We start from the raw sequence: 22325 nt of genomic DNA, 5'->3' as shown, positions 1-22325 counted from the left end.
AATCCAGTCCCCTGCAATAAGCATGAAGACCAATTTGTAATATGTGAACAAAGAGGGTGTTTTTGCAGGACCCCAACAAATTGAGAACAAAGTATGATTTTGCTTTTCTGAAATGCCTGGGAAATCCATATATATCCTCTATATGTATACCCACAAATATCCACATAAATAATATCCATTCCCATGGTGATGCTATATAGCAGGGGACTCCAACTTTGGTCCCTTTAAGACTAGTGGACTTCAACTCCCAGAGTCCCTCAGCCAGCAAAGCTGGCTGAGGAACTCTGGGAGTTGAAGTCCACAAGTCTTAAAGGGACCAAGGTTGGAGACCCCTGCTATATAGTAGTCTTGCTTACCAGAAAAAGATATTTTTTTTACAAGACACAGAATATGCAGGTTTATATGTAGCAGAGTTTTTGAGACTTTGAAGTTCCATGCATTTTGGAGTAGGGATTAAAACAAGCCTATCAGCCAAGAATTTAGGATCTTTTGTGGTAAACTGTTGTACTCTCTTTTTCTTTCTCCGATTACTGTTTTCCAAGAAGAGATTTCTAACTGGCAGTCTTTATTCTCAAGGCCCCTAGATTGGATTGCAAAGAGCGGTGGAGTTTGCACTTTAAAATGCCATTTAAAATGTAATCGAAGTCCTTGTATGATTCATCACTGTGAGTTTGTAGTGTGGAAATAAATCCAACCTAACTAAAACTTTACTTTGTAGAAAAATATGAGTCAAAGCAAATGGTTTCTGAAAATCATGTTCATTCAACTGTTTCTGATTTCTGATTTTTGACCTTACCTGTTTTCTCTTCATGTTGCAGTATATTCATTCTGCTGGAATCATTCACCGGGTAAGTTTCAGTCACTGATAGGATATTTTGTATACTTCTCCACTGACGAGTTTCATCATCTTAAATTTAGCCCTGTTTTAATAGTCTTTTCATTCTGATTCAGGACCTGAAGCCCAGTAACTTAGCTGTAAATGAAGACTGTGAATTAAGGGTAGGATTCATGCTATTTTGATATTCTCCTCCCTCTCTCCCTCCCCCCAATCTCATCTATCTAAATTTGTTGTCTCACCACAAGACAACTCTGTGAAGCTTACACGGTTAAAAACAATACAACTATATAAACACACACACACAGTAACAATAAAATTTTAAATTATGGTAAAGAGATGGAGAGGGAAAGGAACAAGATGTGCAAGCAAATCATTATCCATTATTCCCTAAGCTAAATAACATTTACAGAAAGTGAGATATTCATAGGATTATTTAATTTAAAAGTAATAGGAATCATCTTGATTATTAAATAGGCTGCTATGGAAGTTTTGGATCTTCATTCATGACAGTAATTGAATTTAAAATAACTGCTCATAGTTGCACACTAGGCCTTGCAAGTATAAATGAAAGAATAGATACATATCTACGTTGCTGGAATTAAAGTCTAACATTTGGGAAGAAAGATTAAACTGGTATATATTCGCAACAAATAGGAATCTCCTGAACAGATGACAAAATTACTATTGATTTTTTTTCTGAATGTTTATACTAAGATACAAAATTCTGTTTTAGGACGTGTCACTTACGTAATAATGTTTCTACCCCAATTTAAGTACTAATGCACAATAATGTTTTCTCCAAGATAAACATGGGCATTGGTAATAATATAAGTATACAATTATATAGAGCAGTTAAAAATTATTCATCACTTGCATACCGTTTCATGGAATGTGAAAACCTGGCAAAAGACAGAATCTGAACAACAAGAAGTGCTATTTGATCCAGAATGGATCTGTGCTCCAGAAAATGTTATCATAAAATAATCTCCCTCCTATTTGCCAGTAACATTTTCCAAAATTCCCTGTCCAAGAGAAAATTATCCTGATAATTAAGTGAAGGAGAATATACAATAACTGTACATCTTAGTTCAGTGATTCTCAACCATGTCAACCCTTAAGATGAGTGGACTTCAACTCCCAGAGTTCCCCAGTCATCCTGCTGGCTGGTCCTAGTTAGCTGTCATTTATTCATCATTGCAGAGCTTTGTAGCAGTCATAGATTACAAAAGAAAGGATATATTCCTAAAATGTATATGCCTTCCCCACAAACTCGACATGTTCTTTTGTAGTAGAATAATTCTCCCATCCCATGGTCAGATGACTTGATGCCTGTTTTATGTTACTTTCCCATTTCTGGAAATTGGAACCACTGTTGTATGTGTAAATTTACCTATGTGATTAATAGGCAGTATGCGAACAGTGCCTCAGACGGTATAACAACCTGATATCAGATCCATTGAATTGACTTATAAACAATTATGTTGGGATCTTCAGATGAGGAGTGAAATGGTGGACTATCACTTCTATCATTCCTGCCGGTTGGCATGCTGAACTAGACCTACTGAGTTGAGCAAGACCCACAGGTTCCTCAACCCTGTGCTAAGAAATGCACCCTGATATTGGTGGGCATAAAGGTCTTTCTTCAGGGATATAAATCAGCCAAGAATTTAGATTTTAGCATCAAGGTACTATCTTGAAAATCTAGCCTCTCTATGATTTGAAGTGTACAGTGAATTAAAATGATGGTGCTTTAGCCAGATATTTAAGATAATAGTACCATTCTACTGAAATCAATCTCGAAAATATTGTCCACTTTATGCCCTTTACCACGAGCCTCTGTCAAAATTCAGCTTTTCTGCCAGTTTTATATTTGGATCTGTGCTGGCTTTAAGAAAAGATGGCGAGAAGATGATTGAAATAAGCTGAGATAACCCATTGTGTTATGGTTCAACAGAATTACATGTTATTTTTCTTCAAGCCACCCCTCAATTTGTTCTGCTCTATCTCAAAGCACTGTGCAGACCAGAAAATTGAGGTATAACCTGTCATGTAATTTAAAGGCAGAAGGGCTTTGTTAGTTTGAACTACTGCTGTTTGTTTGTTTTTTTCAACTTCCCTGGATTTGAATCATGAGATGATGAAGATTATAATTATATCCTCTCTTTGTTTTGTATAATTCAAGGAGTGTACAAAAGCAGCTACCAATTTCCCCAACCACAACAAACCTATGAATTTGTGGGTTGGGCTGAAGGGGAGTGCCTGGAAAAGAGTCACCTACTGGCCTTCATACCTATGGGAGGACTGGAACTCATGGTCTCCTGTTTTCTAATCCAATACCTAACCACTATACCAAATTGGCCCTCTTGGTTTGGTTGTCTTGTCAGTGTAGTTTTTAATGAGTTCTGATAATCAGAATAAAAAGCAGTGGGAACATTTAATATAACTAAAATGACAGGAAACTTTATTCATTATTCTGTAGATTTTAGACTTTGGCTTAGCCCGGCAAACTGATGATGAAATGACAGGCTATGTGGCAACCCGATGGTACAGAGCCCCAGAAATCATGTTAAACTGGATGCATTATAATCAGACAGGTAAAGTAAATATTCTTTCTTATTGATATGTACAACGGCAGGGGTATCAAACTGCTTAGATCTGGCCCACGGGACCACCCTGGAAACAGTGAAGGACCGGCTCATGGTGCCTCTGCCAGTGAAAACAGAGGCCAGGAGGGCCGTGTGCCTCCCACCCTGGGCCCTTTTTGCTGGCAGAGGGGTGCAGCAGGCCGTCCCGGCCAAAAACGGAACTCAGGAGCCCATTTTCTCTGGAAGAGCACCCAGGCCACCACAGGTGCCCCCTGACATGAGTGATGTCAAGTTGGCCAAACACACCCAGTCGTTCCCCCCCCGCCCGAGGTCAAACACAATCTTGATGTGGCCCTCAATGAAATCGAGTTTTATACCCCTGTACTCTATGTGTGTGTGCATGAGAGAGAGAGAGAGAGAGAGAGAGAGAGAGAGAGAGAGAGAGAGAGAGTGGGTGGGAGGGGCAAGCCTTGGATTGTACAGAGTCTCTTGATTTGTGTATTTATGTCTTGGCAGTTGATATTTGGTCAGTTGGATGCATCATGGCAGAGCTGCTGAAAGGGAAGGCTCTTTTTCCAGGAAATGACTGTATCCTTCTTACAACCCCACCCCACTCCTCGACCCAACCCACACATACACACACATGGTAACCGACTGCAGATCTTGCTTTGCACTTAAAGCTTTTAAGGTAATATTAGACATTAAGCAAAATTGCTATAGCAAACACGTAGCAAACAGCTAAAGTGACTATTTTTCACAGCCGGTAATAGCCATAAAGGCTCAGAACATAATGTGTCCTTAAGCTGCAATAGGCCAACTAAATTTTGTTCTTGTATGTCTCATTTAACTAATGACCAGCAAACAAGCACAGCTTACAACAGTCAGTAGTTTGTGAGTTAATGTTGAAGGCCAAAGCTGCTGAGAAATTCATAATTTGTTTGGTAAGCCTGAAAGCCAGTTGCTAATGGTTGCTCTTATAGGGAGCTGCCCTTGAAGCAAATTAAGGAACTGGACAAATAGTTTGTGATATGATGTAATAGTTTTTAAAGAACAAGACCTGGTGATTTTCATACTTTCCACCCCAATTTCTTGGCTACAGGGATTTTGGAGACTGGTGATACAAGATAATGCTAATTCAAAAGCCTGGCTAATTTGTTGATAGAAGTGTCCATCTCTGTCCATCATCTTTTTATTCTCCTTTCTATTTTAGATAGAACAAAAGAACTATGTGTGTTTTTGGCAGTTTATATGTGCATATAATGCCTTTACTATCTTTCTTGTAGTTTTCTTAAACTGTTACAGATATTGACCAGCTGAAACGAATAATGGAAGTAGTTGGTACACCTAGTTCTGAACTTCTCAAGAAAATATCATCAGAACATGTAAGTATGATTTATTAATAGCACCATAATTAATTTTTTCATTTAAACTGTTACATGACTGACACTGATTTCCTGACAATGTTCTTTTCAGTTGCATATTTTTATCAAGTTGATTTTCAAATATGAGTGATCTTATATATATAGTTCAAAAACACAACCTCCAAAAAATTGGTGTTTTTAACATGACCGCATTGTGGGTTTCTGAGTATCAAACAACCAATAAAAACATCTGATTTCTAGTTAGCATAATTAACCAATTGCTGAAGCAAATATTTCTAGAGAAGCACCCTTAGGGCAGTGCCATCCTTCAAAAAGATGTAATTTCAACAGGAAGTCTCTATTGTTTTTTTTTTTTAATATTCATCATATTATATGGATCTTGTTTTTGTTTATTATATGAATCTTTGTTTACTTGAAATATTTAAATTTGAAGCATATTTATTTATTTATTTATTTATTTATTTATTTAATCATATTTTTATACCCCTGTACTCTATGTGTGTGTGCATGAGAGAGAGAGAGAGAGAGAGAGAGAGAGAGGGAGGGAGAGAGGGAGAGGGAGGGAGAGTGGGTGGGAGGGGCAAGCCTTGGATTGTACAGAGTCTCTTGATTTGTGTATTTATGTCTTGGCAGTTGATATTTGGTCAGTTGGATGCATCATGGCAGAGCTGCTGAAAGGGAAGGCTCTTTTTCCAGGAAATGACTGTATCCTTCTTACAACCCCACCCCACTCCTCGACCCAACCCACACATACACACACATGGTAACCGACTGAAGATCTTGCTTTGCACTTAAAGCTTTTAAGGTAATATTAGACATTAAGCAAAATTGCTATAGCAAACACGTAGCAAACAGCTAAAGTGACTATTTTTCACAGCCGGTAATAGCCATAAAGGCTCAGAACATAATGTGTCCTTAAGCTGCAATAGGCTAACTAAATTTTGTTCTTGTATGTCTCATTTAACTAATGACCAGCAAACAAGCACAGCTTACAACAGTCAGTAGTTTGTGAGTTAATGTTGAAGGCCAAAGCTGCTGAGAAATTCATAATTTGTTTGGTAAGCCTGAAAGCCAGCTGCTAATGGTTGCTCTTATAGGGAGCTGCCCTTGAAGCAAATTAAGGAACTGGACAAATAGTTTGTGATATGATGTAATAGTTTTTAAAGAACAAGACCTGGTGATTTTCATACTTTCCACCCCAATTTCTTGGCTACAGGGATTTTGGAGACTGGTGATACAAGATAATGCTGATTCAAAAGCCTGGCTAATTTGTTGATAGAAGTGTCCATCTCTGTCCATCTTCTTTTTATTCTCCTTTCTATTTTAGATAGAACAAAAGAACTATGTGTGTGTTTGGCAGTTTATATGTGCATATAATGCCTTTACTATCTTTCTTGTAGTTTTCTTAAACTGTTACAGATATTGACCAGCTGAAACGAATAATGGAAGTAGTTGGTACACCTAGTTCTGAACTTCTCAAGAAAATATCATCAGAACATGTAAGTATGATTTATTAATAGCACCATAATTAATTTTTTCATTTAATCTGTTACATGACTGACACTGATTTCCTGACAATGTTCTTTTCAGTTGCATATTTTTATCAAGTTGATTTTCAAATATGAGTGATCTTATATATATAGTTCAAAAACACAACCTCCAAAAAATTGGTGTTTTTAACATGACCGCATTGTGGGTTTCTGAGTATCAAACAACCAATAAAAACATCTGATTTCTAGTTAGCATAATTAACCAATTGCTGAAGCAAATATTTCTAGAGAAGCACCCTTAGGGCAGTGCCATCCTTCAAAAAGATGTAATTTCAACAGGAAGTCTCTATTGGTTTTTTGTTTTTTTTTAATATTCATCATATATGGATCTTGTTTTTGTTTATTATATGAATCTTTGTTTACTTGAAATATTTAAATTTGAAGCATATTTATTTATTTATTTATTTATTTATTTATTTAATCATATTTTTATACCGCCCTATCTCCCGAGGGACTCAGGGCGGTTTACAGCCTGATAAAAAACACAAATATAAATACAAGATAAAATACCAATTTAAAAACTTATTAAATAAGGCCGAATATTAAAATTACAATGAAAATAATAAAACCCCATTAAAACCAAATTTAAAATTTAAAATTCTAGTCCAGTCCTGCACAAATAAATAGATGTGTCTTAAGCTCACGGCGAAAGGTTCGAAGATCAGGAAGTTGGCGGAGTCCTGGGGGAAGTTCGTTCCAGAGGGTGGGAGCCCCCACAGAAAAGGCCTTTCCCCGGGTGTCGCCAGTCGGCACTGCCTGGCTGACGGCACCCTGAGGAGTCCCTCCCTGTGAGAGCGCACGGGTCGGTGGGAGGCAATCGGTGGCAGCAGACAGTCCCGTAGGTAACCCGGCCCTATGCCATGGAGCGATTTGAAGATAGTTACCAAAACCTTGAAGACGATATAAAAGCAAATAGATTAGAGATTGTGGTCATCTCCCTTTAATGTAACTTGTAGCAAAATATGTGATTTCAAGATTGGAAATAATGTCTCTTGGCAGACCAAAGTATTTCACTATTTACATCCATTGTTTCATTTGCATAGAAATCTAATCTATTTGCTTCTAACTTGCTGGAAGATATCTGCTAAAGAGCAGCGGTGGGATTCACTTACCTTCCCTACTGGTTTGCAAATGTGAACGCACATGCTTGCTTCGCTCGCGCCTCATATGCACATGCGCAAGGCCTTCTGCACATGCATGGTGTTCACACATTACATCTGTGCAAGTGGGCGGAGCCTCCCACAGTCGCCACTACCAGTTCGCCCAATCCGGAGAGAACCAGCTGAATCCCACCACTGAACATAAGGCTACACTGAACTTCTTGTACTTTGCTTATTACCACATTTCTTTCCATCAGAATTCTGCCAAACATTTCCTAACACATCCCACCCCCCCCAAATCTCCTCTATATTTTTTTGCACTATAGAAAGAATGGCATTTTGATCTTTCTAGTCCTGCAAAGAAAGTCTCCTTTGACCTTTATTCTGGTGGTCCTATTAAATGATAATTACAATGTGCAGCCCATGTGGATCTTATTGGAGTAGAAAATTATGGCATCTTTTCTCTAATCATATCTGTCCTTGCTCTTTTTTTAGAGATGTGCATATAATTAAGGAGATTAGAAAGCTCAGGACTTCTGTCTAATTAAAATCTACATTGAGCAGCAAGATAAATGAAAAGAATGATAAAAAATTCTTTCATCTTCTGTTTCTCATTCTGCTATATAATTTGTACATTTTATAAATATTTGGGGACATTTGATTATAACAGTGCAGTCACAAGTCATATTTTCAAGTCATATTTAATCTCAAACTTTGAATTTATGCATGTTTATGCAATTTCACATTTTGCAGGCCAGAAAATATATAGAATCTCTACCATACATGCCTCAACAGGATCTGAAAGTAGTATTTCGTGGAGCAAATCCATTAGGTAAATATTTAATACTCACTACTATTTCTAGGAGGAATAGTCACTGAATGGAAAACAAATCATTACTGCAAATCTCCAAATATCTTCTTTTTGATACTGAGAGTGGTTATAAAAATTGCATTGGGAACTCCCCATTGTCCACAGACAAACTCCAAATGAATTACTCCTTCGGACCATTTTATTTATAAAGGAAGCATTATTTCTTTTTCATTATATTGATTATTTTTAATATAAATATTCTGTGATGTGGAGTAGGATGCCTGGGATATCTCTGAGAAAAAAGAAATAATATATAGTTAGATGGGAAGGCATAGGAGTAAAAAATATGGTAGTAATTTACAAATTATTATTATGTAAATAGTTAATTAATCCTTTATGTCAAGGTTTCCAAATATTTTGAAGTATAAGTACTTTTGGAATTTTGAGAACATATTGTGGATATATCACAAAACAGGTACTCTGCAAGGGTTGTCCATTCACAAAATAAACACTGGGTTACATAGACAATGAAATATCAGCAAGCAAATAAGCAAACGGGCAGAGAGCGCCAAGGATCCACGGCTCATCCCTAAGCCACATATATTCTTTTTTTGTAATGGAAATAAATTGTTACCCATAATTTGTATCTCAAGCATTGCTGCCCTGAGACTAGGTTGGAAACTTTGGCAGTGGAAGTGAAAATACCTAGACTTTCTTATTGGTTGATTTAAAATTGATCAGCTGCTTTATATTAGTTCAATTCTTGATCTCTAGCTGTGGATCTTCTTGAGAAGATGCTTATCCTGGACAGTGACAAAAGAATAACAGCCTCTGAAGCACTTGCACATTCTTATTTTGCTCAGTATCATGATCCTGAGGATGAACCTGAGGCAGAGATGTATGACGAATCAATAGAAAATAAAGAAAGGGTTATAGATGAATGGAAAGGTAAGAAAGTATTTTCTATGGGGCGTAAATGTTATGAAGGCTTAAAACATATTAAGCATTATTAAGTATCACAAAGATACTTAATAAATTTATAGAAAGTGAGTCATACAGCCTAAGTAGCAGGGTCAATTACCAGCGAAGGATTAAATTGTCCCATAATTCCCCTTTTTGCTCTTATTTTACAGACATATTCCCATCACACACTTTTTATGAATGGCTTCATTAGATTTTTGTGTAGAAGCTCAGAAAAATGTACATAGTTCTCCATCCTTCTGGTTTCCCCCATAATAAGAATTCCATAGGTTGGACTAACTAGCTCAAAAATCACCAAATGAATTCCCATGAATGCAGGTGAGCTAGAACATGAGTCCTCTGAGTTCCAGGTCAACACATGAACCACTTTACCAGACTGCTTTCATATATATAATTTTAAGATATAATTTGGACGTTAACATATTTAACACACATTAATGCGGGGGGGGGGGTTGCACACACATGCGGGGTGTGTGTGGGGGCATTAAATTATGGGTGGCATGCACACGCACGACCCCCCCTGCCGTCCCCCCACTTTTGGCACATGACAGCAAAAAGGTTAACCATCACTAGCCTAGAATATCTAGTATCTGGTAGTTCTATGTATGTCTTTGGTGTCATCTAGTATTCATGTGGCTAAAAATGGACAAAAAATGAAACATAACTAAGGCAGAGTATCAGCAGTTAACCCGAAACTGCAAAGATCAAGTCAGAAAAGCAAAGGCTCCGAATGAACTAAGACTTGCAACAAAAGTCAAAGATAAATTTTAAGAAAGTTTCTTTCAACATATAAATAACAAAAAAGTCAAACAGTCAGTCCACTAAAGAGAGAAGGTGACAAGGAATTAACAGGTAGCAGAGATAAAGCAGAACTGCTTAACTCATTCTTTGCATCAGTCTTCGCAAAAAAAGAAACTATAGCTCAACCTACCAAAAACATAACTGTAAAAGACAGGCTAGAAATAAAAATTGAAATAAGCAATTGAAATAAAAAATGTTTAGAGAACACCTATCTGATTTTGACGAATATAAAGCACCGGGATCTGATGGATTACATCCCAGAGTTATAAAGGAGCTGGCAGATGTTATCTCAGATATCTTATAAAAATCCTGGAACACCGGAAAGTTACATCAGGATTGGAAAAAACCAAGGGTTTTTGAACCTTGTTCAAAAACAGTAACTCTGAGAGGGACCTTGGAATCCTAGTGGACGATCGCTTAAATATGAGCCAGCAGTGTGCAGCGACAGCCAAAAAAACCTAATACAATCCTTGTTTGTATAAACAGAGGCATAGAATCAAAATCACATGAAGTATTAATACTGCTTTATGATACCTTAGTAAGGCCACGTCTGGAATACTGCATCCAAGCTTTGGTCACCACATTACAAAAAAGATGTTGAGACTTTGGAAAAAGTGCAAAGAAGAGCAACTAAGACGATTAAAGGCCTGGAGACAAAAACATGAACAGTTGCAGGATTTGGGTTTGGCTAGTCTAGAGAAAAGAAGGACTGGGGGGGAGGGGACATGATAGCAGTATTCCATGATAGCAGTATTTGAGAGGTTGCCACAAACAGGATGGGGTCAATTTATTTTTCAAAGTACCAGAGGTCAGAACAAGAAACAACGAATAGAAACTAACCAAGGAGAGAAGCAACCTGGAATTAAGCAGAAACTTCCTAACAATGAGAACAATGAACCAGTGGAATAGCTTGCCGTCAGAAGTTATAGATGCTTCATCATTGGAGATGTCTTAGAAAAGGCTGGACAACCACCTATCTGAAATGGTATAGGGTTTCCTGCTTGAGCAGAGGGTTGGACTAGAAGATCTTGAAGGTCCTTTCCAGCTCTATTCTGATTGGATGCTCACTGCCAAGATATAGTGCACTAGCTTTAACTCCTACATTTTCTTGATTTGGTGTTGAAATAATTTTTAGATAAATATATAAAGGAGTTCCCCTGCTGATCTCCTTCATACCAGCATGTGCCATTTAGCCATGGTTTAATACTGGCAACTACTAGTGCACACTATGTCTACAGCAATTCCCCACTGCAAGAGCGTATAAATAGATTAAGGAAATTACTCTGTTTCATAACTTCTGGTCTGTCTGTTTCAAGCTTCAGGAAATACTTTCCCGTAATGTTTTCCTTCCTTTAAAAATGCAGGAAAATGCTAGAACTATGTGAAAAATTCTTGTTTTAAGAATTGGTGGATATGGGTAACAAATGAATACTAGGCTATTCAATTTTTTCATTAATCTTAAGAATATTTATTGAGTGCATCATTAAATACATATGCTTTCAGGGTTCTACATGCTATAAAATTAAAGTGTCCATGAAGTCTCACGTGGAACTTTTCTTTCAATAATTTGAAGGGGTATTTCTTTGTCAACTTCTAAGAAGCCAGACTTTTAAAAAGTAAGGGGTTATTATTATTTTTTAAAAGCCTCTATGATTCCATTTTATTTATTTGAACTAAAGCCTAGACAAAGAAACAGTGACCTCTCCTTAAGGTTATTGACTTTGTTGATTCTTGAAGTTCCAGCGGTGGGATCCAGTATACGTCTTTCTAGAGATGTGTAATTGTACCAGATTTGTGGTTGTCATGGCAGGTGTGAGACTCCAAGTCTCCCTTGACTAGGTAGTTTCAATATGTATATTTAATCCCAAATCAAGATTTCTATGGTAATTGAGTGCTATTCCAGAGTTACTCTGACTAGTGACTAATACCCTGGAAAACAAACTGATGTAGAGGAATGGATGGTACTGTTGTGGTCCGCCAGCAGCCCGTGGACCTGGCAACGGAGTCAGACAGTGAGGAGGCTGGGGAGAACAATGGGCCAGTCCTGAAGTCGGGGAAGGCTCAGATGAGAGCTCTGCATCAGAGGCAGAGATGGGGCCAGGGCCATCTGGGAGCGATGCACAGACTCCGGAGCCTCCAGAGGTGGACAGCAGAGAGGCAGAGGAACAGGAGGAGCCGGTTCCTAGGGCATGCATGCGAAGAGCTGCCAGAAGGCAAGAGCAGCTGAAGAAAAAAGGACAACTCGGGAATAAGGCCAGAAGTTGATTGGCCCCTCCTATAAGGCTTAAAAGAGCAGCAACGAGCCGTTGAGTTCTTTATAGAAAAGCAGCGTTGATTTCCATGCTTCTTATCAGCGTCTCTTGAACTTGCCAAGAAAAGCCTTTGGCAGGTTGCCAAAGAACATCAAAGGTTGGTGATAAGACCAACGGGACTGGTTATTAAGAATTTTGTTTTGGACTAAGCTGAGAATGAATTAATTGTCAGCTGTTTTAATAAAATAAGTTGTTGAGGACTGAATTGTGTTTACTAATCACTACTTGGGTCTTGGTCTCAACAGGTACATGGATAGTTTCCCTATATCAGGGTTGTCAAACTCAAGGTCCGGGGGCCAGATCCGGCTCAGGGGTGCTTAGATCTAGACCGCAGGGCCACCCTAGAAACAGCAAAGGACCAGCCTGCAGTGCCTCTGCCAATGACAACAAAGCTCACGGGGCCCACATGCAGCTCTCCTGAGCTCCATTTTCACTGGCAGAAGGTTGCAGGAAGGCATCCCAACCAAAAATGGAGCTCAGGAGCCTGTTTTTGCTGGCAGAGTACTTGGGCCACCATAGGCCCCCCCTGACATGAGTGACATCAAGCTGGCCATGCCCACCCTGACCATGCCCACTCCGCCCCCCCCCCAAGGTCAAACACAATCCTGATGTGGCCCTCAGTGAAATCAAGTTTGACACCTTTGTCCTACATTAACCCATCCTCCAATTGGCAGCAGCCCTTATAATCAGCAGACTGTCAAATAATGCTTTTGAAAAGCAAGGTAGAAATCTTATTAAAAAGGTTCACTAATTATTACATATCCTCCAGTCCTAGCTGCATCATAGTGTGTCCAGACAAACCTGGCTTGGAGAGATTAATTCCAGATCAGAATTTCATGTAGAATTAAATCCTCAATAATAGAAGTTTTTCTAGCTATTCGAAAGCGATATTTTGGGCCCATATGCACCATCACCAAGACATTCTTGAATGGACAATTATATGAAGGGGAGGCCAGACACCAACCTAACATCCTTCCCCTAACTTCCAAGTTGCAGCCTTCCAACATATTTCCTGCAGTTTTCATGTATTTCTATTCCTTGAAGCAATTTTATGTGAAAGCAACAGTGTGTTCATAAACTTAAATGACAGTATGGTAAATTAAATAAATTAAGACAAACAAAATGTACTATAGCAAGAAGTTAGCATTTCTCATATACCGGTAATCTTTTCAAGTTTGTGGATTTTGTTCAGAGTTTTCACGTCTTATAGCTTTTTAACTGCTAATATTTAATATTAAAATATTTTTCTTACCCTTGCTCTTTTTTTGAAGAACTAACATATGAAGAAGTGATCAGCTTTAAACCACCTGACTTGAAGATGGATAGCCTTGAAATTGAACAATAAATCCAGACTCCTCTTTTTGCTATGCTTTACTCTGAAGACTATAAAACATCTAGCACTGCAATTCAGTTTCCTATATGACAAGCATAGATTTTACAATCCAAAGATCTTGGAAAAGCTACAACAATGCAAGCAAAACATTCTGAAGAAACATACATTGGGAAGGGAATTGTCTTGTACTACGAATGTAATAATTGCAGAACATTAAGTACTGCTTCATTCTGAAAAATGATGCACTGAAGTTTGTCTTTTTAAATTTTGTCTTCTCTGCATGTTCCCAGTGTGATGCCAAAAATTGTGGTTTGTTTTTTTTTTAAAGAGATTATTTTCTCAAATTGTATAGTTAACGCATGAATGTATGTGGAGACAAATAGAAATCCATAGAAGCAATTTCTTATTTTTAAGCATTAGGATGTTTTTCTTCTTTTTAATTTATAGTTAGTGCCATTAGGAAAAGGAGCCAGTGTTGTAAATTAGACATACAGTAAAATATACTTGTAGTTTTACCTTCAAGAACATGAGTGAGCAACAATTACAAATCAGTCAAATTTATTGTTTCCTGATAGTATTAAAGTTTGTCATTGTTTCTCCTGTAGTTGTAGAAAAGTGCAGGACACAAGTTTTATTGGGAATTTTGCACTATAGTACAGAGTTCCACAGCATGAGGTCTGGAGGAAGAGTTTATCTTACATGTTTGAGCTCTTTTGAAGATAACTCTCTGCTAACACAATTTTTCCTGTAATTTTGCAGTGCCTCTCTTTCCATCTTCTTGTCAATAAACTGTTTCCTTTTCTAACTTTCTATGCCTTTTGTTTAGAAGTTGCATTTTAATCTAGCGAATATGGAATACTATGAATGGACTGAAATAACTGTTCATCAAAATATGTTGAGTATACAAGTGGGCAGTCTAGCACATGATACTATCTAGCAAAACATGGTTACACCGAAATTGCAGGACTATGGCCATTTTAAAAAATGGTTCAAAAGAAGATGTCTCCCTTGTGAAGTAGGGTCCAAATGAACCGTTAATTTGCTTTCTCCATTCACCCTCCTAAAATTTATTGGGACTTCTTGAGGGAATACCTGGATGTTAAGATCTGCAGATCCTTCCTCAGCTCTCTTGCTTTATCTGTGAAAATAAGACTAGAAATATCTGATGGCTAAGAATAGCTTCCTGGAGATCCCTATTGAACAGATTACAGGAAAAATTGAAATCCAGGTTTTTGATGAAAAGATCATGCCCTGATTATCCTAAAGATACTTATAGGAAAAGGGAATAGCAATAAAAAATTAATTCCTACCTCCCCATCCCAATGCTTTGTTTAGCAAGCTTAAAATTGCAAGTATTACTCTTGAATAAAATTATAGGCAAAAATAAATTGTCAAATATTAGTCATAGAATAGTAATACTTTGTTACGCATTTAACAGCTACTAACTTTGGTCTTTCTGATATTTTGCATTAAGCTTTACATTTAAAAGAAATCTAGAACATTAAAATTATTGTAACAAGATGCTTGAAATTTATTAATAATTTGGGGATGTGATTTCATGGCATTAAAATATTCTGGTAGACCTTTCTCTGTTTTAAGATTACAGTTGCCTCATACAATTACCTGTCTGTATCTAAAAGGCTGAAAACAATTCATCCCCAATCTGTGTATTGCACTATTGGAGAGCCCACCCGGCCAGAAGAGGCACCAGGATTGTTCAATTAGGAAATTAAGTCTTACAGAAGAGATTTCTTGGGTCCAGGGGAAGAAGCAGCACGAAAAACATATGAATCGGGTGAAATCTGAATAGGTTTGCTACCAGTTCGCTGGCCGTGCATGCGGGCTGGTCACAGATGCGTCTGGTTGCCAAGTGTGTGCTGCATGCATGCACACACACCAAAAGCGCACTGCGCATTTAAAAAGCTACCAGTTTGGGTGAACTTGGGTGAGTTAGTTACCAGTTCAGTTGAACCGGTAGTTTAAAAAGCATGTGTGCATGCGCAGTATGCACCAAAAGAAGGCTTGGGAAGGTAAGTAGAACAGCGAGGTGGGGAATCAGCTGTGGTGCGCAGTTTAGCTTTGCTAGAAAGCAGGAAATCCTGCCTTCTAGCAAAGCTAAACCACGCACCACAGATGATTGTCAGATCATAGCTTTTTTTAACTACCGGTTCGACTGAACTGGTAGCTTTCTTTACTACTTGTTTGCCCGAAACAGTAGTTTTTATCGCTAGCAGTTTGTCCAAACCAGAGCGAACTGGTAGCATTTCACCCTTCATATGACCTCCACCTTAATTGCACTAGGTTTAAGTTGTTCAGGAGAATTACTTCGGCAGGATTTCAAGATTCTGTTTACCCAAGTAATACCCTAATAGTAATAATGAAGATGAAGAACTTTCCTGAAATCCAAGTCGGTCTAAGGATGCTTCTATCCTTATCATTGCATTCTGTGCAATAAGCCATCCTTCAGCTTCTCCTGTCTCTCTTCCTTACCTGGCTAAGTGTCTCTTCACAAATCAGAGCTGTAATTATGGGGGAGGGGAGGCAAAGCCTGGAGTCCCACAGGGAAGAGGAGATTTAAGGAAACATGATGGGGGAGAAATATTTCACCAAAAGGAAGTTAACTCCCTTGCAACTCAAGAAGAAATGCCAAAAGGCAATAATTGGCAGGATTATTGACCAGTGCAGGTGCTGGTTAGCAAAGTTAACTAGCTCAGGACAGCAAAACCAACAGCATTGTGGAGGAGGAGGAGAGCAGCAATAATTCAGGCTGGTGCCAGAAACGTTTTTGAGCTGGAAACCCTTTTCCTTACCTGACCAATGAAAGAGGACACATCTGTGTATAGCAGGGATGTCCAAACTTGGCCCCTTGAAGAGTGGTGGACTTCAACTCCCAGAATTCTCCAACTAGCAACTTGCTTAAATTTATAGCACATGCTGGCTGGGGAATTCTGGGAGTTGAAGTCCACCACTCTCCAAAGGGCCAAGTTTGGACACCCCTGGTGTATAGGATTCTAAGTCCCTATTTTCAGCAGAATACTGCTAGAGGCACAATTTGTTCTCTTTCTAAATACCCCCTAAAGCTCTGCTATGTTCAGCTGTACATCTAGACTCATAAATAAATCTAAATTCAGTTCTACTCTGTTAGTGGATTCTCAATTTTAAATAGAGCAAGAGTTCTCTTCTGGAGTAGGGGCGGGGTTTGCCCATCTCACTTGAGATGTTAAAATTATTTTCTAGGAATATGCAGGTATAAATTTCTACAATTAATTTACATACCTATACATCCAAACATTTGAGGAAAAACATGTCAAAAGCATTTAGACTACTTAGTCATTTTCAATGGTTGTTGCAAATAAAAACTTAAGAAGGCATCACATCTCATCAAAACTCTAGTCCTGTTGATGCATTATAAACTATGGCACATGTTTACTTTTGTTTAGGAATCATGGAAAGCTGTTTGCAATGCTAGGCTATCGGGATTAACAGATTAACAGAGTTGGAAGGGACCTAATAGATCATCTAGTTCAACCCCCTGCTCAAGTAGGAGACTCATACACCATTTCTGACAAATGGCAGTCCAATCTTTTCTTGAAAGTCTCAAGTGATGAAGCTCCCACAACTTCCGAAGGCAAACTGTTCCATTGGTTGATTGTTCTCACTGTCAGAAAGTTCCTCCTCATTTCTAGGTTGAATCTCTCCTTGGCCAGTTTCCATCCAATATTCCTTGTCTGGCCTTCAGGTGCTTTGGAAAACATCTTGACCCCCTCCTCTCTGTGGCAGCTCCTCAAGTATTGGAAGATGGCTATCATGTTTCCCCTGATCCTTCTCTTCACTAGACTAGCCATGCCCAGTTCATGTAACCGTTCTTCATATGTTTTATTCGCCAGTCCCCTAATCATCCTGGTTGCCCTCCTCTGCACTTTTTCCATAGTCTCAACATCTTTTTTATAGTGTTAAGGAGTAAGTAAGTCACAAGGCATGCATTAAATTGTTTCTCCAAACATTTCATTTGTTTTTTTAGGATATCCACTATCTTCTGCCTAAAGTGTTTTACGCTGCCTAAAGTTGGGCTCACCCGGGAACTTTTAGACTTATTGTATAGAGGACAGAGGGGAAGAGGAGCCTGAAAGAGGAGGAGGAAGAGCTGCTATGAAACAACAATAAGACAAGAGGGGCTTGAACCATGGGACAAAAAACTAAATTGAGAAAATGTATCAGACAATAGAATAGAATAGAATAGAATAGAATAGAATAGAATAGAATAGAATTCTTTATTGGCCAAGTGTGATTGGACACACAAGGAATTTGTCTTTGGTGCATATGTTCTCAGTGTACATAAAAGAAAAGATACATTCGTCAAGAATCATAATATACAACACTTAATGATAGTCATAGGGAACAAATAAGCAATCAAATCATATTAGGAAACAGTCAATAAGGATAACAGCAACAAGGTTACAGGCATACAATTTTAAGTGGGAGGAGATGGGTGATAGGAACAATGAGATTAATAGTAGTGCAGACTTAGTAAATAGTTTGACAGTGTTGAGGGAATTATTTGTTTAGCAGTGATGGTGTTCGGGAAAAAACTGTTCTTCTGTCTAAGTTGTTCTGATGTGAAGTGTTCTATAGCGTCATTTTGAGGGTAGGAGGGTAGGAGAAACCCCTCTATATTTTGCATGAAGATAAAATGGAGGGGAAAGGACACTCAGACTTACTAAATTCTCTTAATATAGCTATTGTAATAAAAATAGGGGACGTGGTGGCTAAGTGGCTAAGATGCTGAGCTTGTCGATTGAAAGGTCGGCAGTTCAGTGGTTGGACTTTCTAGTGCTGCATAATGGGGTGAGATCCCATTACTTGTCCCAGCTTCTGCCAACCTAGCAGTTCAAAAGCACATGAAAAATGCAAGTAGAAAAATAGGGACCACCTTTGGTGGGAAGGTAACAGCATTCCGTGCGCCTTTGGCATTTAGTCATGCCGGTCACATGACCAAAGAGACATCTTCGGAAAGGACTGGCTCTTTGACTTTGAAATGGAGATGAGCACCGCCCTTAGAGTTCGGAATGACTGGCACATATGTGGGAGGGGAACCTTTACCTTTACCTCAATAAAAATAGTTCTGATCTATATGTCTTTGGTTTCTTAGTCTAGTCTTCCTTGTTGGGCTGACAGATCTGCAGGTACATTGATAAGCAGTATTAAGTTCTTGTGGTTTTATATGACTGAGCTCTGTAAGGGAGACCAAACTAAGAAAGAGATACAGTGTAGACCAGGGGTGTCAAACTCAAGGTGTCATGTAATGTATTGTGACATTTTCCCCCTTCGCTAAACCAGGCATGGGCACAGCGAGCTCATAACGCATCCAGCCCGCAGGCTGCGAGTTTGACAGCCCTGGTGTAAACCTAAAGTCCTTTTTATTAGAAGAGTTATTTAGTAACAAGAATCCTGCAAATCTTAATTTGAATGTTTCAATTTTCCTCATCTTATCTGATGAGGAAAGATAAGGGGGAGCATTCTGTATGAGGTTTTTTCACCTCACACCCTCTTGACCTGGGCTCAAGTCACATCTATCTGATCGTTGGCAATGAATCTTCCTTCTATCTCCCCAAGGTCATCTTCTATATGCACTACAATGATTGATGAGAATAATAAAAAAATCTGCCTACAATTTATGCTTCAATGGCCATATACTGTACAAGATTAAAATATGGTCATTTCAAAGTAAAATGTGAAAGGTTAATTAGTATTTGAAAGTGAAAAAGAAAACCATCACTATTTTCACAGAGTAAAATCTGTGTCCTAACCTATTAACCCTGAAACCATCATTATTGATCCAAAAAATAGCAGTTTTGTTTAAATTTCATAGAAATGAATAAGATTGAAGAAAGTTGTGATGAAATAAGTCCTTTTGATTTAGAGGCAACTAATTTATTCTGCATAGGGGTTAACAGATTTAATGGAATTCTTTTCAAAATTATGGTGCTTAGTATTTTTTTAGAATAGAATAGAATTCTTTATTGGCCAAGTGTGATTGGACACACAAGGAATTTATCTTGGTGCATATACTCTCAGTGTACATAAAAAGGCAAGATACATTCATCAAGAATTCTAAGGTACAACACTTAATGATAGTCATAGGGTACAAATAAGCAATCAGGAAACAACATCAATATAAATTGTAAGGATACCAGCAACAAAGTTACAGTCATACAATCATAAGTGGAAGGAGATGGGTAATGGGAACAATGAGAAGATTAATTGTAGTGCAGACTTAGTAAATAGTTTGACAGTGTTGAGGGAATTATTTGTTTAGCAGAGTGATGGCGTTCAGGGAAAAACTGTTCTTGTGTTTAGTTGTTCTGGTGTGCAGTGCTCTATAATGTCGCTTTGAGGGTAAGAGTTGAAACAGTTTATGTCCAGGATGCGAGGGGTCTGTAAATATTTTCACGACCCTCTTCTTGATTCGTGCAGTATACAGGTCCTCAATGGAAGGCAGGTTGGTAGCAATTATTTTTTCTGCAGTTCTAATTATCCTCTGAAGTCTGTGTCTTTCTTGTTGGGTTGCAGTTATTAACTTGTAATATTATAGGTGTAAATGTCATTGATCAATGAGGCTGGCTTCTAATTGCAACTCCAATTTTCTGTATTTGCTTGGAAATAAATCTATTGAAATTACTTGTGCAAACATATTCACATTAGACTGTGCATCCAATTGGAAATAAGCTTTTTTAAACACACACAAGCAGAAGTAAGGTAAGTTTATTACTGTGTTTAAGTATTAATGTCAATTAGCAAATGAATTGATGCCATTTCTCCCTTTATAGTCTGCCTTTTGTTCTAAGCAGGTTAAAATAACATCTGCAGGTCTTAGTCTATTGCAATCCTATGAAAGAGACTAGGTTGAGAAAAAGGGATTGATCTGAAATAATAATAATAATAACAGAGTTGGAAGGGACCTTGGAGGTCTTCTAGTCCAACCCCCTGCCCAGGCAGGAAACCTTACACCACTTCAGACAAATGATTATCCAACATCTTCTTAAAAATTTCCAGTGTTGGAGCATTCACAACTCTGCAATCTCCAAGAGAATTCCATAACCAAGTGTGAATAGGAACTTCATTTTTCCACAGCTTTTTAAAAGAAGTTAAAACTTTATGTAGCAATAATACAACATATAAAGAGAGAGCTGTATAGATAATAGATATAGATAAATGCCATTTCCATCTTTTAAAAAGTACATCAGTAGTGTGATCTGTGCTTTTCTTTTTTTGTCATAATCCTTTCATTTAAAACAAAGGTGTGTTTTTTTAAAAAAAATACTGTCTGAATGAACACATGATTACTGAGGTTATATAATTGTATATGACATTAGTAAATAATACCAAGCAAAACATATCCAGTTGTTTTTATGATAAAAAACACAAGTATAAATTGTTTATCTTAATTTCCAAAATGTTCACTACATTGTTTTAATTTTTTTTTTAAAAAAAATTAAAAAAACCTCCTACATATAATACAGATAAATATTGACTTCCTCCTTTTTGTACTTTAACCAAGTAGTCCCCATTGATGCAAGGTTTACAAATCATACTTTAAATAAATGTTTATCAACCTAGGGAAGATGGGTGGACTTCAACTCTCTGAGTTCTCCAGCCACTGTAATGGCTGAAGTCCATGCACCTTAAAGCTGCAAAATTACTCTAAATGTTTGTATTTATTTTGTTGTGCAATATTATATATATATACAGTGGGGTAAAAAAGTATTTAGTCAGCCACCAGTTGTGCAAGTTCTCCCACTGAAAAAGATGAGAGAGGCCTGTAATTGTCATCATAGGTATATCTCAACTAGGAGAGACAACATGAGAAAACACATCCAGAAAATCACATTGTCTGATTTGTAACGAATTTATTTGCAAATTATGGTGGAAAATAAGTATTTGGTCACCAACAAACAAGCAAGATTTCTGGCTCTCACAGACCTGTAACTTCTACTTTAAGAGGCTCCTCTGTTCTCCACTCATTACCTGTATTAATGGTACCTGTTTGAACGTGTTATCAGTATAAAAGACACCTGTCCACAACCTCAAACAGTCACACTCCAAACTCCACTATGGTGAAGACCAAAGAGCTGTCGAAGGACACCAGAAACAAAATTGTAGACCTGCACCAGGCTGGGAAGACTGAATCTGCAACAGGCAAGCAGCTTGGTGTGAAGAAATCAACTGTGGGAGGAATAATTAGAAAATGGAAGACATACAAGACCACTCATAATCTCCCTCGATCTGGGGCTCCATGCAAGATCTCACCCCGTGGGGTCAAAATGATCACAAGAACGGTGAGCAAATATCCCAGAACCACACAGAGAGCTGGGACCAACGTAACAAAGGCTACCATCAGTAACACACTACACCGCCAGGGACTCAGATCCTGCAGTGCCAGACATGTCCCCCTGCTTAAGCCAGTACATGTCCGGGCCCGTCTGAAGTTTGCTAGAGAGCATTTGGATGATGCAGAAGAGGATTGGGAGAATGTCATATGGTCAGATGAAACCAAAGTAGAACTGTTTGGTAGAAACTCAACTCGTCGTGTTTGGAGGAGAGAGAATGCTGAGTTGCATCCAAAGAACACCAT

At 38.1% G+C, this 22325-nt stretch overlaps 1 protein-coding gene across 1 annotated transcript in view; it reads left to right on the top strand.

Moving 5' to 3' along the window:
* Positions 1 to 14498, top strand: part of MAPK11 (mitogen-activated protein kinase 11) — a 40944-nt gene extending 26446 nt beyond the window's left edge. Inside the window, exons 5-12 of the mRNA XM_058190290.1 lie at positions 819 to 848; positions 952 to 999; positions 3318 to 3432; positions 3940 to 4011; positions 4726 to 4805; positions 8209 to 8287; positions 9041 to 9214; positions 13632 to 14498. Coding sequence (XP_058046273.1) covers positions 819 to 848; positions 952 to 999; positions 3318 to 3432; positions 3940 to 4011; positions 4726 to 4805; positions 8209 to 8287; positions 9041 to 9214; positions 13632 to 13705 — 672 coding nt within the window. The 3' untranslated portion in view covers positions 13706 to 14498. The remainder of the gene's footprint in view (positions 1 to 818; positions 849 to 951; positions 1000 to 3317; positions 3433 to 3939; positions 4012 to 4725; positions 4806 to 8208; positions 8288 to 9040; positions 9215 to 13631) is intronic.
* The last annotated feature ends 7827 nt before the right edge of the window (positions 14499 to 22325 follow it).

The sequence above is a fragment of the Ahaetulla prasina genome, chromosome 7, assembly GCF_028640845.1.
Source record: "Ahaetulla prasina isolate Xishuangbanna chromosome 7, ASM2864084v1, whole genome shotgun sequence".
Classification (NCBI taxonomy): domain Eukaryota; kingdom Metazoa; phylum Chordata; class Lepidosauria; order Squamata; family Colubridae; genus Ahaetulla; species Ahaetulla prasina.
This window is presented reverse-complemented; position numbering and strand designations above follow the sequence as displayed.